General features: G+C 40.2%; 1 protein-coding gene across 1 annotated transcript in view; it reads left to right on the top strand.

Moving 5' to 3' along the window:
* Positions 1 to 20,993, top strand: part of LOC140212491 (FYVE and coiled-coil domain-containing protein 1-like) — a 241,484-nt gene extending 220,491 nt beyond the window's left edge. Inside the window, exons 17-18 of the mRNA XM_072283363.1 lie at positions 12,119 to 12,228; positions 17,147 to 20,993. Of these exons, the coding sequence (XP_072139464.1) occupies positions 12,119 to 12,228; positions 17,147 to 17,228 (192 nt within the window). The 3' untranslated portion in view covers positions 17,229 to 20,993. The remainder of the gene's footprint in view (positions 1 to 12,118; positions 12,229 to 17,146) is intronic.
* Positions 20,994 to 26,862: the final 5,869 nt, after the last annotated feature.

Genomic DNA, 26,862 nt, shown 5'->3' with positions numbered 1-26,862 from the left:
GCCATCAATTCCACTATCCAAATTATTGGCAGATAACATAAAAAAAAGTGGGCAAAGACGTAGCAGATAGAATATAGTGTCAGGAAGTGTATGGTCATGCAGTTTGGTAGTAGGAATAAAAGCGTAGACTATTTTCTAAACAAGGAGAAAATTCAAAATTCCAAGGTGCAGAGGAACTTGGGAGTCCTTAGACAGGAATTTCTAAAGGTTAACTTGCAGGCTGAGTTGATAGTAAGGAAGGCAGATGCAATATTAGCATTCATTTCAAGAGGACAAGAATATAAATGTAAGGATGTAATGCTCAGACTTTATAAGGCACTGCTGAGGCCTCATTTGGATTGTTGTGAGCAGTTTTGGGTCCCTTGTTTAAGAAAGGAATGCTGACATTGGAGAGGGTTCAGAGAAGGTTCATTAGAATTATTCCGGGAATGAAAGAGCATTTGATGGCTCTGGGACTGTACTCACTGGAATTTAGAAAAATCAGGTGGGATCTCATGGAAATCTATCAAATGTCGAAATGAATAGGTAGAGTGGATGTAGAGAGGATGTTTTCTCTCGTGGAGCTGTCTAGGACCAGAGGGGACAACCTCAGAATAGAGGAACATCCATTTAGAACAGAGATAAGGAAGAATTTTTTTAGCCAGAGGTTGGTGAATCTGTGGAACTTGTTCACACGGATGGCTGTAGGGGCCAAGTCATTGGGTGTATTTAAGGCGGAGGTTGATAATTTCTTGATTAGACAGGACATAAAAGGTTAGGGAAGAAGGCAGGAGAAAGGCGTTGAGAAGGAAGTGGATCAGTCATAATGAAATGGTGGAGCAAACTCGATGGGGCAAATGATCTAATTCTATTTCTGTGTCTTATTTATATTACATCATCCGCAAGCTAATATGTTTATTTTTCAGTCAGAGGTAGACAGGCACATCTGAGTGAGATTTATAATCTCAAATACGTAATAATTGAAAAATGGAATAGAACAAATAGAGGATTCCAAAGAACTTTAAAAAGATTCTATTTTGATTAATGTGTCTTTTCTAAGAGAGCGCTGTACCTTTCATTAAGTGTTGAACTAAAGTCTGGAAGCTCAGATGTCACCAGAATTTGTAGACTCAGCAGAAGGGACCTCATTTATAGGCCAGTGATGAAGTGCTTTGAGAGGCTGGTGATGAAGCATATCAACTCCTGCCTGAGGAGTGACTTAAATCTGCTCCATTTTACCTACCATCACAACAGGTCAGCAGTAGATGCCATTTCATTGACTCTTCTCTCAACTTTGGAGCATCTGTGTAGTGAAGGTGCATACATTAGGATGCTCATCATTGACTACAGCTCTGCATTCATCACTATCATCCTCTCAAAACTAATCAATAAGTTCCAAGACCTAGACCTCCTTATTCAACTGGATCCTCGATTTCCTTACTTGCAGACCCCAGTCAGATCAGATTGCCAACAACATCTCCTGCACATACACTGTCAGCACAGGTGCACCACATGGCTGTGCGCTTAGACCCCTGCTCTACCTATTTATACTTATGACTTTGAGGTTAAGAGCAACTCCAATTTGCTGATGACACAACTGTTGTTGACCGAATCAAAGTTGGTGTCGAATCAGCAAATAGGAAGGAGATTGAATGGTGCCACTACGTCTCATTCAATATCAACAAAACCAAAGAGTTGACTATGGACTACAGGAGGATAAAACTGGAGGTTCCATGAGCCAGTTCTCATCGGGGATCAGAGGTGCAGAGGATCTCATTTCAGAAGATCTATTGTACAAAGAAGGATCAGCAGTGCCTCCATTTTATTAGAAGTTTGTTCAGTATGTCATCTAAAACTTTGATGAAGTTTCATAGATGTTTGAACTATATCTTTGAACTATATCTTTTGAACTATATAGTTTGAACTATATCTTTGAACTATATCTTTCATAACTATTTGATAGTGTGGCCCACAAGACTCTGACAGTCTGCTCTTTCCCTGAACTATTAACCTCTTCCTGTAGACACTGGAGACAGCAAGTGCTAGGAGCTGGAATATCTGGAAGACCTCAGCAGGTCAAACAGCATCTGTCAGCATTTCAGGTTGAGATTCTTCATTGAAGCTTTTTCTGCTTAATGTTGATTTTTCAAAGTCTACTGTATCTTGAGACCAATTGTTGGAATGATTATTAAATATTATTAATACCTCAACATTAGTTCCCAAAATTGATTTATAATTTTTGCTGGAACTATTACCAATGCATTATTTTGTCTTGGATTTTCCTACTGTCTGATCTCTAGTGGCTTCCTTAAGGTTGTCATAGCTGGGGGAGTGGCTACTGGGGATAATTTGCCTCTACCTATTAAATGCTCCTAACAGTGCGCATCTCAAGTAGCTTCTGGGAAGCAAATCCACTCTGGCCTTAATGTGTGCCATAGCTTCTAAGATCTGCGGAACCATTTCTGCTGACAGGAGAAAGGGCAACGGCGGGTTACTGGTGTCTTAAAACCAGTCACTGTGGGCAGATGTGGCTTGTCAGCTGTGGTTGACAGCTCACCCAGGAGAAAGAAAACTCCTTCAAATCTCTGCAGCCTTGCGGCTATACCCACTCATGGGGAAGGCTTTGGGAGTAAACCCCAAAGAAAAATCCAGAGCTGGAGTCCGTAAGGCGGACCTATGTTGAGTTCACACTGACTGACAACTCCTGCAACGTTGTTGGTGCCAAACTCTTATTGGTTGCTGCCGTTCCTTTGGATTCATCAGCTTCATAGACAACAGCTTGCTCTGCATATAGTACTGCCCTGGTTTGCAAACAGGCTTGGATATCACGTAGACAACTAAGACGCAACGTCCATGGTCAATCCTGACCAACAGAGAGCCTCAGTGGACATCATTATGTCATTGGCTACTCATCATTGTCTTAGCAAAGCTAAGTGACTGGCTCTCATTTACTGCAACTATTTAGTGTGACTTCAACATCAGAGCATCTCATTAGTATCATGCTCCAGTCCCAGCACAAGTATCAATTGCTCAAGTGCACAAATATGATAACTTCAAACAGGAAATGTTTCATTACAGTTCAGGTGGGTCACTAAGACAACAGTATGGTACTCCTTGGAGATAGCTTGCTGGATACCTAACACTTGCTGGAACATTGGTTTTAAAAAGATATTAAGGTTCTGGTTAAGAAAATAAAAGGAGATACATAGCAGGTATATGAGGGTGAAACAAATGAGGTGCTTATGGAGTATAAGAAATGCAAGAGAACACTTTAGAAAGAAATCAGGAGGGCTAAAAGAAGACACGAGATTGCCCCAGCAGACAAGGTAAAGGAGAATCTTCAGGGAATCTACAGATATGTTAAGAGCAAAGAATTGCAAGGGACAAAATTGGTCCTCTAGAAGTTCAGAATGATAATCCATGTGTGCAGCCAAAAGAAGTGGGGGAGATTTAAATGGATTTTTTGCATCTGTATTTACTTGGGCGATGGACACAGATTCTATAAAACTTGGGCAACACAGCAATAGATGGTTTATAGAGAAGGAGGTGGTTGTCTTGAGGCAAATTAGGGTGGATAAATCCCCAGGGCCTGACAAGGTGTTCCCTGGGACCCTGCGGGAGGCAAGTGCAAAAATTGTTAGGGCCTTAGCAATATTTAAATCATCCTTAGCGACAGGTGAGGTATCAGAGGATTGGAGGCTAGGACGATAGCCAATATTGTTCCATTGTTTAAGGAAGGTTCTAAAAATAAACCAGGAAATTATACAGACATCCCACCCGCAAAAACCCATTTCAGGGAGGTAGCACCACTATTTCAGGGAGGTAGAAAGGTCCACAGTACATTTATTTGGTATTTTACATGCTAAAATAGAGGACAATTCATATTTATAAAGTATAGATAAGGCTGTCTTCGAAACTACCTGTAAACTTCACACTTCCATCTGCAGCGTCTGGGCTAGTATTCCGGTATTCACAGCTTTTAGGAAATGCATTGTTATAAACTCAATCCACAGTACTTTCTCAAACAGAAGACTGGTGGCCAAAGTCCTTTAAGTGTAAATGAATCATCTACCCAAAAACTCACTCTAACAATCTAGATCAACAATCTGGACGATAATGTGGTTAACTGGATCAGCAAATTTGTGGATGACACCAAGACTGGGGGTATAGTGAACAGTGAGGAAGACTATCATGGCTTGGTACGGGATCTGGACCAGCTGGAAAAACTGGACTGAAAAATGACAGCTGGTGTTGCACTTCACTAGGACCAACCAGGGTAAGTCTAACACAGTGAACGGTGGGGCACTGAGTAGTGTGGTAGAACAAAGGGATCTGGGAATACAGGTCCATAAATTTGTTGAAAGTTACATCACAGGTAGATAGGGTCGTAAAGAAAGCTTTTGGCACATTGGCCTTTCTAAATCAAAGTATTGAGTACAGAAGATGGGTTGTTATGTTGAAGTTGTATAAAACATTGGTGAGGCCTAATTTGGAGTATTGTGTGCTGTTTTAGTCACCTGCTTACAGGAAAGATGTAAATAAGGTTGAAAGAGTACAGAAAAAATTTACAACGACATTGCCATGTCTTGAAGACCTGAGTTATAGGAAAGATTGAATAGGTCAGGACTTTTGGGTGGCATGGTAACACAGTGGTTAGCACAATGCATTAGAGCACTAGCAACCCAGGTTCAATTCCTGGTACTGCTGTACATAACTGCGTATATTTCCTCTGGGTGCTCTGGTTTCCTCCCACTGTCTAAAGACGTACGGTTGGTAGGTTAATTGGTCATTGAAAATTGTCCTATAATTAGGCTAGGATTAAATTAGGGGACTGCTGGGCGGTGTGGCTTGAAGGGCCAGAAAGGCCTATTCCATGCGGTATCTCAATAAATAAATAAACTTATTCCACAGAATGTAGGAAAGTGAGAGGAGATTTGATAGAGGTATACAAAATTATGAGGTGTATAGATAGAGTAAATGTAGGCAGACTTTTTCCACTGAGGTTAGGTGGGACTGCAACCAGAGGTCATGGGTTAAGTATGAAAAGCGAAAAGTTTAAGGGGAACATGAGGGGAAACTTCTTCACTGAGAGGGTCATGGAAGTGTGGAATGAGCTGCCAATACAAGTGGTGTACGTGAACTTGATTAAGAGAAGTTTGAATAGGTACCTGGATGGTAGGTGTATGGAGGGCTCTGGTCCCAGTTCAATCAATAGGAATAGGCAGTTTTAAATGTTTTAACATGGACTAACTGGCCTGAAGTGCCTGTTTCTGTGCTGTACTTTTATATGACTCTATAAGGAAGAGGAGGTTCTATTTGGCCGATACCTACAGTGGAATATACATTATTATAATGAGTGATACTCATTTGATTACAGAACTGTAAGAAATATAAATTGAGAGCTGATCAACTGGTTAGTAGGGATAATGAGAATTTGCAAAGGAATGTAACTGATCAGAATGACCTACAGCACACTGTAATTGACTCCCTATACGAGAACAATGGGGAGAAATTGGATTGCTCAAACTACAGAGGCGTTCCCTGCTGTCTACTGCCAGGAAGATCCTCGCCAGAACTCTCTTGGACAGAATCATCCTTACTATTGCTAAAGACAACCTCACAGAGGGTCAGTGCAGATTCACAGTGAACAGAGGCACATCCGACATGATCTTCATCCTGCACCATATACAAAAGAAGTGTGAACAGAACATGTGACCGTACGTGGCATTCATTAACCTGACCAAAGCCTTTGATACAGTCAGCCGTGATGGTTTCTGGAAGATTCTGTCAAAGCTCAGCTGTGCCCTGAGATTCCTTACCATCCTGCAGTTGCTCCATGAAAGTCAAAGCGGTCAGGTTAAACACAATGACACCTTGTCTGACCCATTCCTCATCAGTACTGAGTTGAAACAAAGCTGCGTTTTGGCACCAATGATCTTTGCCATCTTTTTCATCATGATGCTATGGGAAACGAAAGGGACCACTTCGAAGAACGTCTGCGTCGGGTTCCACACTGACAGAAATATCAGGCGCCTCCAGAAACGTATGAGAAAGAACCACCAGGTGTACAGTGCTGCCATCATCACAACACTGCTATATGGCTCTGAAGCCTAGATCTTGTACCTCAAGCAAATCCAGTTGCTCGAGCACTTCCATCGGCACTGCCTCCACTCCATCAGGGGTATCAGCTGGCAGATTCATGTCTCCAACAACGAGGTCCTGGTGAACGCTCAACTTCCAAGCATTGAAGCCACTTTGCTGCTCAAGCAGCTCTGCTGGTCAGGCCACGTGTCTCACATGGACAACTCCAGGTTCCCAAAAGCAGTACCCTATGGAGAACTCTCTCAGAGCAAGATAGATCACGGTGTTCTGTGCAAGAGGTGCAAAGACCAACTTAAGCAGCAGCTCTCTCAGGCAAACATCGAGGTTAACGAATGGCAGCAGCTGGCTTGTGACAGAGACTGCTGGAGAATGCTGATGCACGGAGCTGCCAAGAATTTTGAAGAAACCAGAAGAACAACTGCTGAAGAGAAGAGGAAGGATCCTACTACCCAAATATCCGCATCCCAGCTGTTCCCGTGTCCCTACTGATCCAGAGTCTGCAGATCCAGAATTGGCCTCTGCAGTCACCACCAATCGTGCTGTCACTCCTGAGAACTCTTCTTCCCTTCTGATCTTTGCAAGTGAAGAACCAGCCATTACCATCATTACGTCAAGAAATATGAATTGAGAGTTGATTACCTGGTTGGTAGGGATAATGAGAATTTGCAAAGGAATGTAATTGACTGGAACCCATCATCAAGCAGTGTATTCTTAGAGATCCTAATTAGTAAAGTTCCCACTGTTGCTTCAAAAACAGGGAAAAGAAAAAGAGAATTAGGTGTCTTTGATGAAAAATTACCGAATAATGTATACACATGCAAATTTGCTACTGTGTAAACCTTAACTTAGGACAAGATAATTTAAGTTATCCAATTTTCCTTCTTGCAGCCAGAATCAAATAAACAGCATGCTTGGAATTTGCAAGCTTGCAATGTTTGGCATTCCTTATGGGCAGTACTAAACCATTAAACCGATAATCCAGCATGCTTGGGACTTTGGTTTTGCTAGCTATTAAGGTTTATGAATTTTGGACGTTTTTCCTATTAATAACCGAACATATTTATTTCACTGTTTTTACATTACACATTTTACTAATAAATGCAGCATAATAAATAAAATTCCTTTAAACAAAGTAAACCCACTGTGTTTAAAGGGTGCAGTAAATATATAAGCATAGCTGACCCTGTTTCTGGCCATACATCCACTTGCACTCGAGATCCATAGCTCACATACCAAAGTAATAAGTGAGAAAATGCTGAATCTTCAGGATATATAGACAATTGGATGCTAGATTATCAGAGTATGATTGTATTTAACAATAAAGCGTTAAATGTGCTCCTCATTTGTAAATAACTAGAATAAGTAAAATTTCCTTTTCCCATGAAGTTCCTCTAGCACTGGTTCCTACTTCTTAAGTGTGTTGACCACAGCTATCGTATCCACATCCTCCAAAGTGCTGTGTTAGTGCTTCTGAGGTTTGATGAGTGGAATGCATGTGTTAGCTGGCTGAAAGAAATTTGCAGCTTTCTCTTCTCCAGCCTACAGTAAAAAAAAGAAATAGACATGAGAGATCCCATAGATGCCAAAAATCCAGAGCCACACCCACAAAATGCTGGAGAAATTCAGCAGGCCAGGCACCACCTATGGAAAGGAATCAACAGTTGATGCTTTGGGCTGAGACCCTTCATCTGGACTGGAAAAGAAGAGGGAAGAATCTGGAATAAGAACATGAGGGAAGGAAAACAAGCTGACAGGTGATGGGAGAAATCAGGTGGGTTGGGGAGGGAGGAGATGAAGTGAGAAGCTAGAAGGTGATAGGTAGAAAAGGTAGAGGGCTGAAGAAGAAGGGATCTGACAGGCGAGGAGAGTGGGCCATTGAGGAAAGGGAAGGAGGACAGGACCCAGAGTGAGGAATGGAAGAAGGGGGAAGGGGGAAAATTACCTGAAGTTAGAGAAGTTGATATTCATGCCATCATGTTGGAGGCTACCGAGATAGAACATGAGGTATTGCTCCTCCAACCGAAGAGTGGCCTCATCATGGCAGTAGAGGAGGCCATGGACTGACATGTTGGAATGGGAATATGAATTGGAATTAAAATGGTTGGCCACAGAGAAATCCTTGTTGCGGATGCAGTGAAAGTGGTCCCCAATCAGAAAGAAAACTTACAATAGATACAGTCATGAAGACTGGATCATGCTGGCAATTATCAGCAGTATCAAGTAGTACCTATGGAAAGGTTCTCTCTGCAGAAGCTGCCTGACCTGCTATGTATTTGCAACACCCAACAGCTCGTATTTCAGATTTTCAGCATCTTCCAAGAGAAGCTTTGTTTATGCCATGCCTATAGAAATGTCTATCTGAATGAAAGCCTGGATGAGTAGGATGCTGCTAACATTTAGGGAGTGAGATTTCACCAGCTGAAGGTTCATATTCCTATAAGCCAGAATTTCCAAATTGAAATTATTCAACAGAGTCAAAAGTTAGGATTTCCTCATTATTATCCAGTTTTCGTCAAGGTTTCATTTTTGGCAATGTGAAGTGTGTTGTTGATAATAGATAAATTTTGTAACAAACTGCTTAAAATTATTTACATTGGCTTGTCTGTTCAAAATTTATCTCTCAAGTGTTGTGATTATTTAGTAATACACTTCAAAGTTGCTGGTGAACGCAGCAGGCTAGGCAGCTTCTTTAGGAAGAGGTACAGTGGACGTTTCGGGCCGAGACCCTTCGTCAGGACTAACTGAAGGAAGAGCTAGTAAGAGATTTGAAAGTGGGAGGGGGAGGGGGAGATCCAAAATGATAGGAGAAGACAGGAGGGGGAGGGATGGAGCCAAGAGCTGGACAGGAGATTGGCAAAAGGGATATGAGAGGATCATGGGACAGGAGGCCCAGGGAGAAGGAAAAGGGGGAGGGGGGGAAACCCAGAGGATGGGCAAGGGGTATAGTCAGAGGGACAGAGGGAGAAAAAGGAGAGAGAGAGAAAGAATGTGTGTATAAAAATAAATAACGGATGGAGTATGAGGGGGAGGTGGGGCATTAGCAGAAGTTAGAGAAGTCAGTGTTCATGCCATCAGGTTGGAGGCTACCCAGACGGAATATAAGGTGTTGTTCCTCCAACCTGAGTGTGGCTTCCTACGCTCTGTCCGCCAGAGAAAGCAGGATCTCCCAGTGGCCACACATTTTAATTCCACATCCCATTCCCATTCTGATATGTCTATCCACGGCCTCCTCTACTGTAAAGATGAAGCCACACTCAGGTTGGAGGAACAACACCTTATATTCCGTCTGGATAGCCTCCAACCTGATGGCATGAACATTGACTCCTCTAACTTCCGCTAATGCCCCACCTTCCCTTCGTACCCCATCCGTTATTTATATATATACACACGCATACTTTCTCCCTTTCTCATTTTTCTCCCTTTCTCATTTTTCTCCCTCTGACTACACCCCTTGCCCATCCTCTGGGTTTCCCCCCCTCCCCCTTTTCCTTCTTCCTGGGCCTCCTGTCCCATGATCCCCTCATTTGCCTTTTGCCAATCACCTGTCCAGCTCTTGGCTCCATCCCTCCCCCTCCTGTCTTCTCCTATCATTTTGGATCTACCCCTCCCCCTCCCACTTTCAAATCTCTTACTAGCTCTTCCTTCAGTTAGTCCTGATGAAGGGACTCGGCCTGAAACGTCGACTGTACCTCTTCCTAGAGATGCTGCCTGGCCTGCTGCGTTCACCAGCAACTTTGATGTGTGTTGCTTGAATTTCCAGCATCTGCAGAATTCCTTGTGTTTACGTGATTATTTAGTATTTGCTTCCTCAGAGGGAGGTAGAAACAAAATCTCTCAATACTTTAAAACCAAAGTAGATAGATTCTTGATAAACAAACGGATAAGAGTTACCTGGGAAGGCAGGAAATTGTCATCTTCAGGCACGCTTAGAACTACTCTCTGTACGAGGAGTGATTGATAAGTTTGTGGCCTAAGGTAGAGGGAGTCAATTTTAGAAAACCTGGCACATTTATTTTTCAACATAGTCCCCTCCTGCATTTACACACTTAGTCCAACGGTTGTGGAGCATACGGATCTTGGACCTCCAGAAAGTGTCCACGGCAGGGGTGATTGATAAGTTTGTGGCTTAAGGTAGGTCTCGTTACATGCACATGCAGTTTAATGCTTTGATTATACAGAAAGTTTGAATTTAATAACTCACCTCCTTCTACCTTAAGCCACAAATTTATCAATCACCCCTGCTATGGACACTTTCTGGAGGTCCAAAATCCATGTGCTCCACGACCGCTGGACTAAGTGTGTAAGTGTAGGAGGGGACTATGTTGAAAAACAAATGTGCTAGGTTTTCTGAAATTGACTCCTTCTACCTTAGGCCACAAACTGTTTGTCAACTTCTACAACCTATTTTGGATCACTCCATTCAAAGGAGTGGCCCCTGTATATTAAGCACAGCAGTGTTCCATTCCTTCAATGCACAGTTCAGATCTGAGGAGCACTTTAAGTAAGTGTATTTTCTGAAACCCTCCTCTACTAAAGACTAATATAATGCTGTTTTGCAAATTGATTATACTTGTAATGGCAACTGCAGCTTTTAAATATTTGTGGAAATATTTTAAATACAATTTAGAATATACAGGTTGTTACGGCCTTTGAGAGAGAGACATAGCCTACAAGATAGGAAGTTTATACTGAGTTTGTATGTGAAATCACATGGCAGATTTTATGATTAAAATTAGATTTATAACATCTTCAGATTTATTGCACTTCCAAGAAAAGTTTGTTTTTGTATGGTTTATGTGAGCTTTTTCATATAGATTATATTTCAGCATATTTTGCCCATTGAATAAATTGTTACTTGTTGCACTTGATCCTGTGGTTAAAAAAAGGATATGAATCATGGGTTTTGAATTATATCATCTTAGTGCTTGCAACGGGTGCTACTGTTCTAATAGTAAGCACTTTTATACACATACTAATCAGTAACCTAAAATAACAAGTGTGGAGTGAGGCAGTTGATTTGGATAGATACCCCAGAGGTATGTTGAACTGAAACTTTTAGTCCCATGGAAGGATCCAACACTGTTTCAGAATCCCCTTGCCAAGGTGGCATGTCCTGAATGGAGCAAAGACTGACCCTATTTTGGTAAGGTTTTCCCTTATTAAGGTAGTTTAATAATCAGTCCAACTCCAAAATTAAGTACATTTTCTTGTCAGTGTTTGAAAACAGAACAAGGAAAAATCAACAGTTCTTTTCTAACTCCAAAACATTATTCGAGACTGCTTTCATTTAGCTACTTTCCCTCCCCAGGATTGAACTTCAAAGGGCAGGACATTAGCACAGCTATTAGAGCTGCTGCCTCACTGCCCCAGCAATCAGGACTTTATCCCAATCTTTGTGCGCTCTGTGGAACGTACACCTTCTCCATGTGCCCACATGGGTTTTCTCTCACATTCCAGGGATGTGTGGATTGAAAGGCTAATTGGCTTCTAGTGAGTTGGTGAGTGGTAGAACCTTGGACGAAGAAGCTATTGAGAATATGGGGAAATTAAAACGGGCTTGTATTTATCAGGCCAAACAGCTCACTCATATCACGGAAAGGAAAGCTACAGTTCAATTCCAGTACGCTGTGGGCCGAGCTGTTGTATATGCTGTTATGTATAATTCAATTTCTACCTTTTTACTTTTACTTTTTTCCATAGATGCTGCCTTGCCTGATGAGTTCCTCCAGTATTTTGTGTGTGTTGCTTCTACCTTTGTTCTTGTTTTATAGGTAAAAACATATACTACTGTATGTTTCTATGCAAAGGTGTTACATCGTTTGATTTTATATTTGTTGTTGGATTCATACATAACTCTGTTTTATGAAGTTAACCTATACTCTATTTTAATTCTTATTCTTGTATGATGAAAATTGAATTTAAACATCTTCACAGCAATGTATTTCTAAGGAGACAAGTTTTCTACCAAAACAAATAGCACATAAATGATCAACTTGCAGATTTTAGATTGCCTTTCTTGTGTTCTATTTTCACACAGGTTTTAATTCCTTTAACACGCTGTAATTCTCATAAGGAAACAATACAAGGCCAACTGAAGGCCAGAAATCCAGGACAGTACTTGCTGATATTTGATAACTCATTTTCAAGGTGAGTTATGTCAGTTAATCTTAAATTTTTTAACATTCTCATTTTAAGGCATTGCTCATAACTGTTGAACTTCTGAGTAGCAACATGTTGTCAAAGATTATTATTGCATTATCGCATGATTTATCAGAATCTGTCTTTGTGCTAAAATTATACAATGATGGGAAAGGTAGCTTGAGTACTTTGTTGTGCAATTTAACTTTGCACCTGTGATGCATCTGTAACACAATCTCTGCACCAGTTAATGTGGTTAGTCATGTATCTCCTGTTATATTTAAACACAGACATACAAGTAGAAACAAGAACTCTAAATTGGCTTCTTCAGCCAACTTATCTATTCAGTATGATCATAGCTGATTTGATTATTACCGTAACTCTGCATTTCTGTGTAATTCGTAGCTTTGTTTGCCCTGCCAAAGTGAAATATCTGACACTTCTCTGCATTTTTCAGCCCATTTTCCCAGCTGGTCCAGATCATGCTGCAAGCTTTGATAGCCCGCTTCAGTGTCCTCTGCACACCCAGTCTTGGTATCATCCGTAAATTTTCTGATCCAGTTTACCACATTATTACCTAAACCATTTATATGGATGATAAGAAATGATGGACCCAGCACCAATCCCTGTGGAATGTTAGTAGTCACTAGTCCAGTCAGAGAGGCAACTACCTACTCTCTGCCTTCTCCCACTAAGCTAATGCTGAATATAATTTACTACTTAAAACTGAATGCCAAGCGACTTAACCTTCTAGACTGGCCTTCCATGTGGGTCTTTGTTATAACCATTGCTAAACTCCATGTAGACAATGTCCACCACCTTTCCTTCATCAACCTTTCTTATAACTTCCTCAATAAACTCTATAAAACTGGTTAGATATGACAGACCGTGCACAAAGTCACATTAGAAACCATAGAAAAACTACAGCACAGAAACAGGCATTTTGGCCCTTCTTGGCTGTGCCGAACCATTTTCTGCCTAGTCCCACTGACCTGCACACGGACCATATCCCTCCATACACCTCCCATCCATGTATCTGTCCAATTTATTCTTAAATGTTAAAAAAAGAACCCACATTTACCACCTCGTCTGGCAGCTCATTAGCTATCCCTAACCAGGCCCTGACTATCAAAATATTTAAATATCCTACCGCTTGGAATGTTTTCCAATAATTTACCCATAACTAACATCAGGCTCACAAAACTATAATTCACAGCTTATTCCTAGAGCATTTCTTGATCAACAGAACAACATTTACTATCCTCCAGTCCTCCAGCACATCACCCATGGCTAAAGCCGTTTTAAATTTCTCTGCCAGGGCCGCTACAATTTCTACACTAGCCTTCCACAAGTCCAAAGGGATCTTTTATCAGCCCTAGGGATTTATCCACCTTAGTTTCCCTTAAGACAATAAGTACATCCTCTTCTATGATCTTGATACGGCCCATGACCTTACTATTCTTCTGCATTAGCTCTATAGATCACGTGTCTGTCTCTCGAATAAATGTGAAAAACGGTCTATTTAAGATCATCCCCTTTTATTTCTGCTCCATGCTTAGAGAATCACACAGGACATCAAAAGATCAATTTTTGTTCCTTCTGACCTTTTGCTCTTAATGTATCAATAGAAGCCCTTGAATTTTTTTTCACCTCATATAATAGGATGAGCATTTTTACATTTTCTGGCATTATAATCCATTTGCCAGATATTTGTTCACTCACTATCTGACATAAATTGTATTTTTTTTGTGTATGACTTTCAAACTTTGTTGAACTCTTCATTGTATAAAAGGAGTACATCATGCTGTAAGGTCTATTTAAAGGGATACTGTACTGACTTTGCAAGGCATGACTGGGCATCTTTACTACTGTTAGACCATAAGACAAAGGAGCAGAAGTCGGCCATTCGGCCCATCGAGTCTGCTCCGCCATTTTATCATGAGCTGATCCATTCTCCCATTTAGTCCCACTCCCCTGCCTTCTCACCATAACCTTTGATGCCCTGGCTACTCAGATACCTATCAATCTCTGCCTTAAATACACCCAATGACTTGGCCTCCACTGCTGCCCGTGGCAACAAATTCCATAGATTCACCACCCTCTGACTAAAAAAATTTCTTCACATTTCTGTTCTGAATGGGCGCCCTTCAATCCTTAAGTCATGCCCTCTTGTACTAGACTCCCCCATCATGGGAAACAACTTTGCCACATCCATTCTGTCCATGCCTTTCAACATTCGAAATGTTTCTGTGAGGTCTCCCCTCATTCTTCTAAACTCCAAGGAATACAGTCCAAGAGCGGACAAACGTTCCTTATATGTTAACCCTCTCATTCCTGGAATCATTCTAGTGAATCTTCTCTGTACCCTCTCCAACTTCAGCACATCCTTTCTTAAATAAGGAGACCAAAACTGCCCACAGTACTCCAAGTGAGGTCTCACCAGCGCCTAATAGAGCCTCAACATCACATCCCTGCTCCTATACTCTATTCCTCTAGAAATGAATGCCAACATTGCATTCACCTTCTTCACTACCGACTCAACTTGGAGGTTAACTTTAAGGGTATCCTGTATGAGGACTCCCAAGTCCCGTTGCATCTCCGAACTTTGAATTCTTTCCCCATTTAAATAATAGTCTGCCCGTTTATTTTTTCTGCCAAAGTGCATAACCATACACTTTCCAACATTGTACTTCATTTGCCACTTCTCTGCCCATTCTTCCAATCTATCCAAGTCTCTCTGCAGACTCTCCGTTTCCTTAGCACTACCGGCCTCTCCACCTATCTTCATATCATCAGCAAACTTAGCCACAAAGCCATCTATTCCATAATCCAAATCATTGATGTACAATGTAAAAAGAAGCGTCCCAACACGGACCCCTGTGGAACACCACTGGTAACTGGCAGCCAACCAGAATAGGATCCCTTTATTCCCACTCTCTGTTTCCTGCCAATCAGCCAATGCTCTATCCACGAATGTAACTTTCCTGTAATTTCATGGGCTCTTATCTTGTTAAGCAGCCTCATGTGTGGCACCTTGTCAAAGGCCTTCTGAAAATCCAAATATACAACATCCACTGCATCTCCCTTGTCTAGCCTACTGGTAATTTCCTCAAAAAATTGTAATAGGTTTGTCAGGCAGGATTTTCCTTTAAGGAATCCATGCTGAGTTCTGCCTATCTTGTCATATGCCTCCAGGTACTCTGTAACCTCATCCTTGACAATCGACTCCAACAACTTCCCAACCACCGATGTCAAGCTAACAGGTCTATAGCTTCCTTTCTGCTTTCTTGCCCCCTTCTTAAATAGCGGAGTGACATTTGCAATCTTCCAGTCCTCCGGAACCATGCCAGAACCTATCGACTTTTGAAAGATCATCGCTAATGCCTCTGCAATCTCCACAGCTACTTCCTTCAGAACACGCGGGTGCATTCCATCTGGTCCGGAAGATTTATCTACCTTTAGACTATTCAGCTTCCTGAGTACTTTCTCTGTCGTAATTGTGACTGCGCACACTTCCCTTCCCTGCCACCCTTGAGTGTCCAGCATACTGCTGATGTCCTCCTCAGTGAAGACTGATGCAAAATACTCGTTCAGTTCCTCCGCCATCTCCTTATCTCCCATTACAATTTCTCCAGCATAATTTTCTATCGGTCCTATATCTACTCTCACCTGTCTTTTACTCTTTATATACTTGAAAAAGCTTTTAGTATCCTCTTTGATATTATTTGCTAGCTTCCTTTCATAGTTAATCTTTTCCCTCTTAATGACCTTCTTGGTTTCCTTTTGTAAGGTTTTAAAAACTTCCCAATCCTCTATCTTCCCACTAATTTTTGCTTCCTTGTATGCCCTCTCCTTTGCTTTAACTTTGGCTTTGACTTCTCTTTCAACCACGGTTGCGTCCTTTTTCCACTTGAAAATTTCTTCTTTTTTGGAATATACCTGTCTTGCACCTTCCTCACTTTTCGCATTAACTCTAGCCACTGCTGCTCTGCCATCTTTCCCGCCAGTGTCCTTTTCCAGTCAACTTTGGCCAGTTCCTCTCTCGTTCCACTGTAATTTTGTTTACTCCACTGAAATACCAACACATCAGGTTTCGGCTTCTCTTTTTCAAATTTCACAGTGAACTCAATCGTGTTATGATCACTGCCTCCTAAGGGTTCCTTCACCTTAATCTCTCTAATCACCTCTGGTTCATTACCCAGTACCCAATCCAGTACAGCCAATCCCCTAGTGGGCTCAACAACAAGCTGTTCTTAAAAGCCATCTCGCAGACATTGTTAAAGGGTAGCATTGATTGGAGGGAGAACTTTTACGTCCCTGGCTCTTGCCATCTATTTGCAACGCTATACTTAAAACTATTCATCAGTAGCTCAACCTGTACATAGAATTCTACCTTTTGTGATGCTCAAGTGAAGGTGCCTGTCAAAGGTTTCTTTTATCATGAAGTAGAGACTTTCTTAGAACCATTAAATAGGACACTGCTGAAGGGGTTTAGAAATGGCCAAGGCTATATACTAAGGTATCCTTGGACAGGGAAATTATATATGTTACTTTCCTAAAATAGGGGAGGTTTCTGGGTCTCTAAATATTGGGCAATATCTTTTCCTAATGTTTTCCTCCTGTAAAGACTTGATTAAAATAAATTTTATCAAGCTATGTTGACCTAAAAAATTTGTGAGTAGCTGCAGAAACCAGTGAGGTGCAAATTGGGTAATTTGCTTGCCAGATTTTTTTTTCCTATGTTGTCAGATAAAGTTATAAAACATTAAATAAAATAGAACAAAGTTTAAATGTAATCTCTACTTTGACAAATTTTTGTGAAGATTTTGGATAGATTTCAGTTGTTTTCTTTTTCATTAATTCTGTTATTAATTCCACATAATTATGATATCAAAGTAACTACAGTATTGTCATTTGTTTCTTATAGGTTTACGTCAAAGAAGGTGTTTTATCGCTTAACAGTTGAAAAACCCATCATCTATGATGGAAGTGATGTTTCTGAACCATGATATATTTGCACAATTTTTTTAACCTGTTCAAGTGTAACCAAATATGGGGCAATATTTTCAAAGGTTTGAAATCTATGCAAATAAGTTTTAAATATAAATATATTTAGTAATATATACCTCTTCCGCACTAAATAATGTAAAGTAGGACTATCAGGTGCAGGCAGTATTTTGGTAGTGGGTAAGTGTAAGAGCTACCTGTCTGAAATGAGAAATTATGGTTGCATTGCCTTTCCTTGATATAACGAAATACTGGTGTAATATTATAGAGTAAACTCGCTTTGGTTGTTATACCACTACTTCAGCCATATTTCAGCTGCAACTCATTATATTATTATAAGTGACACATACAAAACAAGTATCATTTGTGGCATTACACCTTGGAATAATTTAAGTAGGTTAATACCTCCTTTTACAAGTAATTTGTTGGAGAACAGATGGCAGGAATGTAGCCTAATGATGCAAACGTGTGGCAATGATCTATCTAATATAAGCAGTTAAGAACATGCAACACTATAATTGGGGCAGTTTAACAAGTAAAACATATTTGTATTTACTGTTACAGATATTTTCACTGGAATATATATATTTTAAAATGTTTGTATGCCGGGAGCAGTTGGGTGTTTGTGAGCGGTTTTAATTTAACTTTGTGGTAATGCCAATTTTAATAGTATGCCACTAATATTAATTTGGAATAATAATACAGATATTTTTAAAAATTACAATGTATAATGCACTTTTATTCCAAAATTTGATACTTAGATAGAAACAATCAATAAAGGAAATCAGTACATAATTTACAGTTGAACTTGTTTATACTGAGTTGTTCCTTCAGTTTATTAAACAGTTCTTGAGTCTGAGACTCAGAAATATTCTTTTTATTCATTAATGGGTTGTCCTTGAGAAGCTAGTAGTCAACTACATTCTGCAGTAAGGGTAGTATTCCCATGGTGAAGTTAGATAGGGAGTTCTAGCATGAAGAATCTGTAGGGTATTAACTAGTCAGGAGAGAGTTAGGGTTAGATCTTAAGAAAAACTTGTAAGCTGTTTGAAAAGAAATTTGAAGAATCATTCAAGATTCAGCTTATTACAAGCATCAGAGATTTGTTAAATACAAGCAATTCTACAAATACTGGAAATCTTGAGCAGCACACACAAAGTGTTGGAGGAACTCAGCAAGTCAGGCAGCATCTATGCTGATAGAGTGCTAATAAACAATGTTTTGGATTGATACCCTTCATCATGATTGGAAAGGAAGGGAGCAGAAAGCAGAATAAGAAGTTGGAGGAGGGAAGGATTACAAACTGGCAGCTGATAGATAAGACCAAGTGAGGGCAAAGACGGGTGGGCAATGAAGTAAGAAGCTGAGAGGGGATAGGTGGAAGAGCTAAAGGGCTGAAGAAGAAGGAGTCTAATAGGAATGTGCAGTGGACCATGGAAGAAAGGGAAGGTGGAGGGAAATCAGAGGGAGGTGATGGGCAGACGAGAAGAGGTGAGGTTTTGTTGTTTATCATTGGTGGAGTTAAGCTTTGTATCTTTTAGACAGGCTCCACAGTATAAAGGTAACGATCTATTGTTATACCTCTTTCCAGTTCCTCCCCAAGTGACAACAGACCAATAAAATTAACAATTGACTACATGCCTTTCCAGCCATGTGCTTAATAAGGTATACTGGCCTTACATTAACCACGTTATGGACAGATGATAACCAGCTGTGGGTTGTCTTTTGATGGCTACCAGACAGTTCACTCTCTCTATAAATGGCTTTTGTATTCAGTGATCTTGTGTGTCCAACTGAACCTGCTCAGCACTGATAAGCAGAGGCCCAATTTGTTAGTTTTGTCACATCACAGAATTGGAATGTTAGCAACTCCCATAGTACCTACTCAGTTCTCAATTTTATAACATGTTATGTGATTATTCCTATCTATTTATGCATTTCTACGTGTCTACTTTGGTGATGCTGCTTTCAGCCTGATCACTTCTAACACGGGTGATGATGTTTCCATTCATACTGCTACTATCTTCCTAACTGAGCTTTCAGATATAGAAGTAGATAAGTAAACTGTAGATAAAACATTAACGTGTCCTTGTCAAATGACTGCAGAGCTCTTAGTCAGACCTTGTTGCACATCAGTTGGCAGATACCCCTGCTAGTAACAAAAATAATTGAAAAAGATCTGTCCGGGAATTGATTCCTATGATCACATTCCCAAGTTCTTGACATGAATTTTAGCAAAGCTGTCATAAAACTGAAATAGCATAATAGGATGAAACCTTTGACATGACTATCATCCTAAAAAGCAGGAAGTAAACCTCGGTATAAGTACTATTTCTATCACTTTAACTGCACAGTAACCAAGCAAACCTTACCTGCAGGTAGATTCTGATAACATTTATATTGAGAATTTTTTCAAGCATTTCTATCACTTTACATCTAACATAACAATGCCAGTTCAGAGAAATGTAAAAGAGGGGGAGGGGAGAAATTTAAAGATTTCAGGGGCAAGTTTTCATACTGATCGTAGAGGTTATATGGGATGAGGTACCAAAGTTACAACATTCAAAATTAGGTACAGGTACTTGGATAGGAAAGGCATAGATGGATAAAGATCTAATATACTGTAGGTCTACACGGCAAATGGGATTAGTGTGGATAGAAGGTTGGCATGGATAGTTGTGCCAAAGGTCCCATTTCTATGCTACTCTATGTAATTCTATGACTCATTTCTGTCAGGTGAAGCAGCTCAAAATTAAGCTAAATATTTTGAGATTTCTGTATGCAATGTCCTGGTTAAGCTTTTACTGCTAATGCTGTAGGGTATTTCATTTAATAGTTTTCTGTAGAAGCAGTGTGTTCTGCTGGTAGTGTTTTGGTTACCGTTAAACATAAGGAGTTGTGATGTTCAGCTTAGGAATGTCGGTCAGCCAATCAGGATGGTGAAATTGGGAGAAGGTTCTAAAGAAAACTGGGCGGAGACGTTTTGTGATGGATACTAAAGGGGTTGAGGTCTTTTTCAGCGGGTGATGGAGGGAGAAGAAGATTGAGAGAACCGACTTTAGGATTCAAACCATCTGGAATGTGCAATTCAATGGAGTCCAGGATGGAAAATTCTATCGGTGATCGGTAAATAAGAGTTGATGCCGTGAGTACAAGGACTCCTCCAGTTTTTGGAAGATTTGAGCTCCAACTTGTGCACATTTGACTGTTTTAATTATAGTAGGCCCTTTTATTTATTTTTTTATTTCTTCTTTAGCAACTGTTTGATTAAGATGACAATCATAAATACACCTCTCTCATAATTGTATGCAGTGTATGATCTGTTATTTTTTGCTGGTGGGTAATTGCAAATGGGCATCATTTACAGTACTTGTTCAGATTAGGGTGCAGGTGGTTGAAGCATCCCGGCTCTTCTGCTCTGGTGGGACCCAAGTCATCGACCGGAGATGTACAGAGTTCCAGAAAGGTGGTTTTCTCACTGCTGGATCCTTGTTAGCGAGGGGTCAACCAGCCATGTTTCTAGAGGCACCTAGTAAAAAGGGGTTTCATGTGTTTTTGCCAGTATTTTTTGCTCTACATTATATTTTCTTCAGAATTACAGAAATAATCCCAAAGATCCAAGCAATCAAGACCACAGATACAATCTGAATAATCATGACTCTGGAAACTACTAAAGGAAACATTTCTTACTGCAGTTTCTAAAGAAGCCATAAACACAGTAGCAAGGAATGGAGAAAATGGGGAAGTGGTGTTGCAATTGAATTATATACATGAATTATTAATAAAATTTGATTTGAAAGTACAATTATTAAGTTGGTTCATGGCATCATTTCATTCATGTGATAAACTTTTCATACAAGATTTCAACCAGCAAGAAGCAAACCTAGGATCACACTCCCTGTGGAAGAGGAAGTACTCTGATCCATCCAAATGAAAATATGGTAAATTTATTTCAAAAGTAAATGGCATATGAATCATTTTGGATATGCATTATGGTTAATGTATTGGACTTGGGAAGAACTGGTGACTTTAAACCATTAAACCCAGAGCTCTCCACTAGGGTCATGGAGAAATATAGCACAGAAACAGGCCCTTCGGTGCATTTAGTCCATGCCGGAACCTTTTAAACTGCCTACGCCCATCGTCCTGTACTGGGACCATAACCCTCCATATCCCTACTATCCATGTGCCTATCCAAACTTCTCTTACGTGTTGAAATTCAGCTTACGTGGACCACTTGTGCTATGCTCATTCCACACTCTCAGGACCATCTGATTGAAGAAATTACCCTCAAACTTCTTACCTTTCATCCACCCATAAGTCAAGACCTCTGGTTGTAATTCCACCCAACCTCAGTGGAAAAAGCCTGCTTGCATTTACCCTATCTATACTCCTCATAACTTTGTATACCTCTATCAAATCTCCTCTCAATCTTATATATTCCGAAGAATACAGCTCTAACCTATTCAATCTTTCCATATAACTCAGGTCCTCCAGACCCAGAGACATCCTTGTAAATTTTCTCTGCACTCTTTCAACCTTGTTTACATCTTTCCTGTAGGTAGGTGACCAAAACTGCACATAATATACCAAATTAGGCCTCACCAAGCCTTAGATAACTTCAACATAACATCCCATCTTCTGTACTCGATACATTGATTTATGAAGGCCAATGTGCCAAAAGCTTTCCTTACTACCCTATCTATCTCCGATGCCACTTTCAACGAATTCTGTACCTGTATTCCCAGATCCCTTTGTTCTACAATACTACTCGGTGCCCTACCATTCACTGTGTAAGCCCTACCCTGGTTAGACCTACTGAAGTGCAAAACCTCACATTTGTCTGCATTAAGTTTTATCTGTCATTTTTCAGCCCATTTTTCTAGCTGACGCCGTTACCTCTGCAAGCCATGATAGCCTTCCTTACTGTCCATTATACCCCCAATCTTGGTGTCAACTGCAAATTTGCTGATCTAGTTAACCACATTATCATCCAAATCATTGATACAGATGACAATCAACAAAGAGTTTAGCACCAATCGACACACCACTAGTCACAGACCTCCTACTACCCCTGTCTGGCTTCTCCCATAAAGCCAATGTCTAATCCAATTTATTACCTCATCCTGAATGCTGAGTGATTAAACGTTCTTGACCAGCCTTCCATGCAGGGCCATGTCAAATGCCTTACTAAAGTCTATGTAGATAGCATCAACTACTCTGCCTTCATCTACTTTCCTGGTAACACCTTTGAAAAACTCTATAAGATTGGTTCAATAGGACCTACTACAAAAGATGCCATGCTGCCTAGCCTTAATCAGCCCATGTCTTATCCAAATACTTATATAGCCAGTGCCTTAGAAAACCTTCCAATAACTTTCTACAATTGATGTCAGACTCGCCGGCCTATAATTTCCTGGTTTCTGTTTAGAGCCTTTTTAAAACAGTGGAACACTTTGGTTATCTTCCAGTCCTCTAGTTCATCTCCTGTTGCTAAGCATGTTATAAATAATCTCCCTAGGGCCCTGGCAATTTCTGTATCTGCCTCCCATAGGGTCTGAGGAAACATCTTGTCAGGACCTGGGGATTTATCCACCCTGATATGCCTCAGGTTAGCAAACACCTCCTCCTCCATTATCTATAAGGTCCGTAAAGTTGATGCCACTCTTCCTTGCTTCTATTGACTCTGTATCCATCTATCAAGTAAAACAAGTGCAAAGAATGCATTTAAGATCTCCTGCATTTTTTTTTTTGGCTCCACACATGGATAACCATTCTGGTCACTCTGGTCCAATTTTGTTCCTAGCAATCCCCTTGCTCTTAACATACCTGTAGAATCCCTTAGGATTCCCTTTCACCTTGTCTGTGAGGGTAACTTCATGCCTTTTAGCCTTTCTGATTTATTTATTAAGTGTTCTCCTGTATTTCTTGTACTCCATAAGCACCTCATTTGTTCCTACTTGCCTATACCTGCCATGTACCTCCTTTTTTCTCTCAACCATGACCTCAATATCTCTTGAAAACCAATGTTTCCTACATTTGTTATCTTTTCCTTTTACTCGGACAGGCATATACAAGCTTTGTACTCTCAAAATTTCAGTTTTGAAGGCCTACCACTTTCCAAGTACACCTTTGCCAGAAAGCAGCCTGCCCCAATCCACACACTGCCAGATCATTTCTAATACCATCAGAATTGGCCTTTCTCCAATTTAGAATCTCAATACCTGGACCAGACCTATCTCTTTGCATATTTACTTTGAAACTAATGACAGTGTGGTCACTGGAAGCAAAGTGTTCCCATACACAAACTTCTGTCACTTGCCCTGTCTCATTCCCTAATAGCAGGTCCAGTATCGCACGCTATCTCATTGGGACTTCTCTGTACCGATGAAGGAAACTTTCCAGAACACACTTGACAAACTCTATTCCATCTAGTCCTTTTACAGTATGGAATTCCCAGTCAATATGTAGAAAGTTAAAATCACCAACTATAATAACAAGTTTATGTTTCTTGCAACAGTCTGCAATCTCTTTACAAATTTGTTCTTCTAGATTCTTAGAATTGTTGAGTGATCTGTAATATAGATTCACTAATGTGGTCATACCTTTCGTATTTCCCAGTTCCACGCAGTATGATTCACTAGTTGAGTTCTCCAGTCTGTCCTGATGGAGCACTGCTGTGACATTTTCCCTGACTAGTAACACCACTCCTCCTCCTTGAATCCCTCCTGCCTTGTCACATCTCACTAACAGAATCCCAGAACACTCGGGATTTTAGGGAGTTCTTTCTCTTGTGTCTGCGAAACTGATTGATATGATTATTTATCAACTATATTATATATATTACTGTCCCTACCCAGATAGTGAAAGGCAAATCAGATGAATTCTGTTTTTTAAACAAAAAAAATGGTAGAGTTACTCTTGTTAAATCCAATCCTTTTCTTCCCAACCTCAGATTAATTATGAGATTCTCTGTTTTTATTTCATATTTGCAGCTTCAACTTCATTCTGCTACTTTCCAGAGCTGCTCAGGTTGTGAGTAGATTGACAGATAAATTGCTGCACAGCACCACCCTATCACCAGAAAATGCAGCTGCATCATTTCAAAGAAATGTCCAAATACAGGGGCTTCTTTCTCATCGCGTTAGATAATAGCAGTTTTTAAAAAGATAACATGAAAGCGTGACCGGAAATAATGTCTGTAAGAAAACGGACAGCAGATTAAATATAGTAGGAATGAACCACAGGAATTCTTCCACACCTTTGTCAGACCTCTCACAATTTTCTGTAGCACTTTTGTCAGTTTCCATTACACTGCCCACTGAACTTAAAATGGAACAGTACGTACAGCACAGTACAGGCCCTTCAGCCACAATGATGTGCTGACCTTTTAACCTACTCCAAGATCAATCTAGCCCTTCCCTACTACGCAGTCCTCCATTTTCCCATCATCCATGTGCCTATCTAAGAGTTTCTTAAATGCCCCTTTCTCTTGTTTAGTCAAAGTAACAAGCATCCATCTTTATATCTATAGCTTTCTTTTCATGTAGAGCATAGACATCACCTGAAAAAAGACATACAGCCCATTGATGCTGAATTATCCAATGAAGTTCCGTAGTCATTTACTCTTCTGCCATTCATAGTCTTAAATAGTTTCTTGACACATTCATCAGTTGGTGCTTTCACTGCTACCAGTCACCTATTCACATGCTAACCACTGTTGAAAGTAATTTTAGCTTTAGCTGGACAAAGCTGGGGACAGCGAAGAAACATCCTGCATAACATCTTTCCATTTCTCTTTACTTTGAAGTTATTGTTTGACAGATCTTGACAACCTGTAGCCTATTCTAATCAGCAATCACTTTCTTTTTGTATTCTGCTCATTGTAATTAAAAGGTTTTTATGAAGAAAATTAATCTTCCAATATTATCAATATTTGTTCAAAGCATTTTTTCCAAAGACAGTTAATTAAATAAGTAAAACACATGAGAGGTTTTTCTGTCCTAGCATTCTTCACAATCATTTTTAAGTCTAATTCTGCATAATTGGATAATAATTTGGTAGAAGTATTTTTTTAACTTGGAAGATTGTTACAGTTGAATTTTCAAATAATCTATATTTTTGGAAGTAGACAAAAAACTTAATGCATTAATCAATATCTTTGATCTATGGTATGCCTCCTATTCTTGCTGCTTTGGCTGAAGTTCTGGAGCTTAGAATGATGGATGATTGTTTTGGTGTCAATAGGACATATCCATACATTGACCAATATTTCTTACAAGCTAGATTGGTCACTATGTGAATTAAGGAGAGTTCTTCCTTCCCAAAGGTAGCAAAGCAAGAATTAAAATCTTTGCTTATCCACAGTGTAGCCTGGGATAACTTTCTGCTGGAGGTAAGGTGAAGGAGAATTTTTTTTGGATAACTTGGATGGAAGTTGTATACAAAGACACAGGGATTGGAATGGAATGTAGCTGCTCTCAGTAATGATATTATGCTTCACTTTTAGTGGAAGCAACATTATTCCATTCTTAGGAATGTTCATGAAGTCCATCACTGCTGGTTAAAAGTAGACATTGATTATGACATGAACTTAGCTCAGTCTAGAATGGGAACATTGAACTTCACAATTCTAATGTGAACGAGCATGTGCAAGAAAAAAAAACCCCGTGTAACATGCTTTCCTATAGTCTGATTAAATGGTGAGATAAAATTAAGGACAGAAACTGAGAGCTGCAGCAGTGGTTTTGGCTGGTGAGAGAACTGTTACAAGGCAGAAATTACTTAAGAGGTGTTAACAAGAATATCATTTTGTTTAAATCTATGTTAGTATCATTTGTGGTACCTCTAGATTTTTATCACCCTCACCAAATACACTATATCCAACATGCCTAAGAAGCACTTGTAGGACTCTGGGGCTTTGCAGGATGAAGGGAGGCAGGAAGGGATCCAGAACTGAAAACATGACCCCATCACCACAAGGCAGTGCAGCACATCTTGTGCAGAGATACAATCTGCAAAGTAGCAACAGTTAGTCCTTTCTGAGCACAGAGATTACAGCATTCATCTTCTGGACTCAAAGCATATCCAGTGTGTATTGGAGCTAGGTGTAGAGGCTAAAATTTAGGTAGGGCACATCAACTAATGAGCAGCAATTTTGCGAGATATTGGCAGTCCACCACCAACAGTGGGTGGCACAAAGAATAGAGTCATCGCAGATAGCATTGTGGCATTGGCTCAAGGTGAATGTACTGACAATATCCATGCAATAACATGCTTACTGAATATGTCAGCAGAAACAGTAGATAGGATATTACATTCCAAGGTGTCACTAATCATCTCTACCTGTTCTCCAGGAGAGATAAGGAAGATGCAGTCAGCTCTCCCAGAAAAGAGAAGACTGGTATAAGTAAGGTGAAAACACATTTCCCATCTACAGCCTCCTTCCTAACCACCCCTTGGCCCTGTGCCATGTTGCCTCCTTGTTAACCTAGGACAAGGTAGAACAGGGTCCCAACTGGGTGAAACCTCCAGCACCTTTCAGAATGGCAGGCAGTGACTAGTGGGCTACCGCAAGGCTCGGTGCTGGGACCGCAGCTATTTACAACATACGTTAATAATTTAGATGAAGGGATT

The sequence above is a fragment of the Mobula birostris genome, chromosome 19 (genome assembly GCF_030028105.1).
Source record: "Mobula birostris isolate sMobBir1 chromosome 19, sMobBir1.hap1, whole genome shotgun sequence".
NCBI lineage: Eukaryota > Metazoa > Chordata > Chondrichthyes > Myliobatiformes > Myliobatidae > Mobula > Mobula birostris.
This window is presented reverse-complemented; position numbering and strand designations above follow the sequence as displayed.